Source organism: Sycon ciliatum, chromosome 13, assembly GCF_964019385.1.
Source record: "Sycon ciliatum chromosome 13, ocSycCili1.1, whole genome shotgun sequence".
Classification (NCBI taxonomy): Eukaryota; Metazoa; Porifera; class Calcarea; order Leucosolenida; family Sycettidae; genus Sycon; species Sycon ciliatum.
This window is the reverse complement of record NC_088655.1, coordinates 11,688,826-11,692,752: the sequence shown is the minus strand read 5'-3', so window position 1 is coordinate 11,692,752 and position 3,927 is coordinate 11,688,826. Positions and strand designations below refer to the sequence as shown.

Genomic DNA, 3,927 nt, shown 5'->3' with positions numbered 1-3,927 from the left:
TGGTATCAGGAGTATTTCGCCACCAGCGTCCTAAGTTACGTGCATGAGGTGAGGGGCGCGTCCACATATCATCACCATTACCGACTTATGTCGGCCACAGTAAATCTCTGCTACTTTGAACTACTATATTTGCCAAAATAATCCCGCCAATGCTACATGCATCATAGTCGACTACCATGTGCAGCATTTGTCGGATTGTTTTTGGCGCGTACAGTGGCTATCCCAGCTGCTGTCCCATTATTTATAAAGATGAAACGGTAGGAAACTTCACTTCTCAACTCCAAACTCCAAAAAACGGTCTCTCCATTGCGATTCAAATTCAAATTTTCAACACACCAACATTTTTTTTCATCACCCTGAAGATGGGCCAGGCCCAAAAAATTGCTGTAATGTAAATTTGAATTTGAATCGCAGTGAAGAGACCGCTTTTGGAGTTTGGATTTCAGAAGAGAAGTTTCCTAAATGTGTAAATGACTGCGTTGGAGTTTGCGGACAATTAGAAAAAGAACTGTAAATTGATATATTTCTGGATTCCCCAGAGGCTGGGAAGCCGATCAGGGGGTCCCCATTCCAGCATGTAAAACATGAATGGCACATTATAGAGGGATGCGAGTGAAAAGAATACGTACAATTATGATATCCAGAGCTGGTTAAGAAATCAGAAAATACTGCATTTGCTGTACTCTCGCCTTTGCATTGTAAGTGGTGCTCAGAGAAGGTTATAGCACAGCTATTTGCGTTACGTATTGACTTTGCATATGGCTTTCGAATATGTGTGATCCACGACATTGTCTGAGTTAGATGGTAGACACAAGAATCTCTCTCTTTCTCTCTATTTCTCTCTCTCTCTCTCTCTCACACACACACACACACACACACACACACACACACACACTCTCTCTCTCTCTCTCCCTCTCTCTATCTATCTATCTATCTATCTATCTATCTCTCTGTCTCCCTCTCTATGTATCTATCTACCTCATTCTCTCGTTGTTCTCACTCTTTCTCTCTCACACACACACATACACACACACACACACACGCACACACACACACACACACACACACATACACACACACACACACACACACACACACACACACACACGCACGCACACACACACACTGTCTCTCTCTCACACACACACACACACACACACACACACACGTACTCTCTCTCTCTCTCTCTCTCTCTCTCTCTCTCTCTCTCTCTCTCTCTCTCTCTCTCTCTCTCTCTCTCTCTCTCTCTCTCTCTCTCTCTCTCTAACTCTCTTTCTCCCTTTACCCCTCTGTCTATCCACCCCAATAATTCCATCATGTCCTTTCTACTTTCTTTACAGGATGGATCATTATCGTGGGACGAGACATGTGTGCTGTTTCAAATAATTCCAAAATTCAACCGAGATCCGATTCTGAGGATTCTAAAGGACGCTGGGATCTTCTCATTAGGTTTGTTGTACTAACTCTGCATAAACTGGAGTGAACTCGGATGGAGAGCCAAGGATAAATTTGGAAAAAATAACCAAGGAACTCCTTGTGTTATCTCTATAACTTAGAACCTTCCAAGTTGGAAGGCTGTTGGAGTGCGCATCCAAGATGTGCTAGAGCTGTTAGCCAGTTAGGTGTAGAACGTCAGTACCGTCGGTCAGTGTCGTGCAATGTTATCGCATGAGCTGATTGTTCAGTAACTGGTGGTGTCAGTGGACATTTTAGCGTAACTTGTAGATCCTTTTCTCAAGGTTTGGAGACTCCACTGTAGCCAATACATGAATCCATACATCCTGTACACAAACCTTGTACACACTCTCTCTAACGGTCTCTAGGCTACACTGCAATTGATATACATTAGATCAAATTTTCGGGCAAGGCCCATCATCAGGAGGTCCTTGGTCCTTTTTATTGTTTATAAATAGACTAGAGTGACTAAATGAGATGGCGTTTGGGGTATTTCCTTGATATTATATAGTTCACTTGGGCAACTCATTGGGTATCTACAGGAACCGTATTTTTCAGAGTACCAGCCGCACTCGAGTATAAGCCGCACTCGAGTATAAACCGCACCCCTCCCTTTTTTGGAAGAATTTTGAATGTTCAAAGTACGGCTTATACTCCAGAAAGCACAGTATGTTGGCACAGGAAAATCATTTAAGACTTTTAGAAAGAGTGGGTACTGAGATTTCCGGTGTCTTTTCCGGATATATGTGTGTGTGTGTGTGTGTGTGTGTGTGTGTGTGTGTGTGTGTGTGTGTGTGTGTGTGTGTGTGCGTGTGCGTATGCATGCGTGTGTGTGTGTGTGTGTGTGTGTGTGTGTGTGTGTGTGTGTGTGTGTGTGTGTGTGTGCACGTGTTCCTGTGCGCTTGCCTGCACGTGCACATCTCCAGGTGAACGCATGTCGTCACTCGTCCTGTCGTTTGTAGTGACGGCCGTTCTGGTCTATATCGGAGCTTTGATCCCCACCAAGCCGTTCAGTAGTCAGCTTGCCGGCTTGAAGAAAGAAACGGCGCTTCGGACGTCCGTCGAGTTTGTGCGTCGCTGTCTGGCTGAGAGTAGTTACTGTTCAAACCTGTCAAGCTACCTGGGCATCGGCAATAATCTTGACGACGTTCTGCAGTTTGTCATGTTCGAGTGCATCGACTGCCCTGATGTGATTGACTTGCATAACAGGACGGTCAGACCGTGTTTCAATCTCCGTGACGCTTAGCTTGGTCCCCAAGTTTGCATTGTCACCGTTGATGGTTATGTGTTTGACTGGCGCAGAGTGAAGATCAGATGAAGTTTGTATCACCATGACGTTTAGCTGGGTCTCCAGGTTTGCATCGTCACCGTTTTTTGCAATTACACAAAAGGCTCGTACACACAAGTCATGTCGACACACATATGCGCGTGTGCATGCACGCACACAGACAAACACACATATGCGCGTGTGCATGCACGCACACAGACAGACACACACACACGCATACACCCGCGCGCTCACACACACAATTCAAGCACGCACAGCCCTATTGCCAATTGCTAAAACCTGTTTTTTTGTGCATGAACCGTGAATTATCTCTGTAGAATTACAAGTAACTTAGTTGTCCTTCGAAGCAGCCAACCCTCCTGCATAAAATTATCCAAATTTAGTTTACCCACTGGAAAGTATTACAATCCTACTTCACTCGCTAACAAAGTCGAGCAGCTAGTTGTCTGGAGATTCAGCATTTCCCTCGCTTTATCATTCCTTGCGTTTTCAAACCCACTATGCCCAATGGCTTCCCTTCGTATTGCAGCATTTCAAAACTTGCATGCATCATGCCACACCGATTTGAATATACATGTACTTCGAAGTAAACGACTGGATTTCATTGAGCAGGACTGTAAACTATTTGTAACAGTACATCTACGTTTGGCCCTGGCATCATTTCGCAGCCCAGTGTGCTCGCAGGTCTAGGACAGCGCAACGCCCGGCGCGTACTCGAGTGACACGACTGGATTTCATTGAGCAGCACTGAGTCTGTCTACAAGGCTGTAGATCTACAAGACTACATGTACAGTGAAGCCTGTCTAAGACGACCGCTCAAGGGACCTTCAAAATGTGGTCTCTGTTGCCAGGTGGTCTCCGAATCCAGAGTCGTTTGACTGCAAATACTATTATTATTAAAAAAATTATATCCCTTGGTCCTGGTTGCAAGTGGTCTTTTGGGGCAGGTGGTCGCCTTTTCAGAGTGGTCGCCTTGACAGGTTTTACTGTAGATGACTTTGCTACTCAATCCTCTGCATGATTGAATTATTTTGTTGCATTGACTGTAGGCCGTGGCAACTGCACTGACAGTGTTGGCTGTCGACATGTCCTTGATCCTCGGACGCCAACAGTAGGGATCTCAGCGCGTGCACTGCGCATGCAGTTCGCGCATGCAGCCAAACGCGCATCAGAAGTGGCATGCA

The 3,927-nt window shown here is 45.5% G+C and overlaps 1 protein-coding gene across 1 annotated transcript; it reads left to right on the top strand.

The window, feature by feature from the left end:
• The first annotated feature begins 6 nt into the window (after positions 1 to 6).
• On the top strand, positions 7 to 3,351 carry LOC135830053 (uncharacterized). Its single transcript, XM_065342435.1, has 3 exons — positions 7 to 48; positions 1,341 to 1,449; positions 2,382 to 3,351. The coding sequence occupies exon 3, from the start codon at positions 2,390 to 2,392 to the stop codon at positions 2,699 to 2,701; it is 312 nt and encodes a 103-aa protein (XP_065198507.1). The 5' UTR covers positions 7 to 48; positions 1,341 to 1,449; positions 2,382 to 2,389; the 3' UTR covers positions 2,702 to 3,351.
• Positions 3,352 to 3,927: the final 576 nt, after the last annotated feature.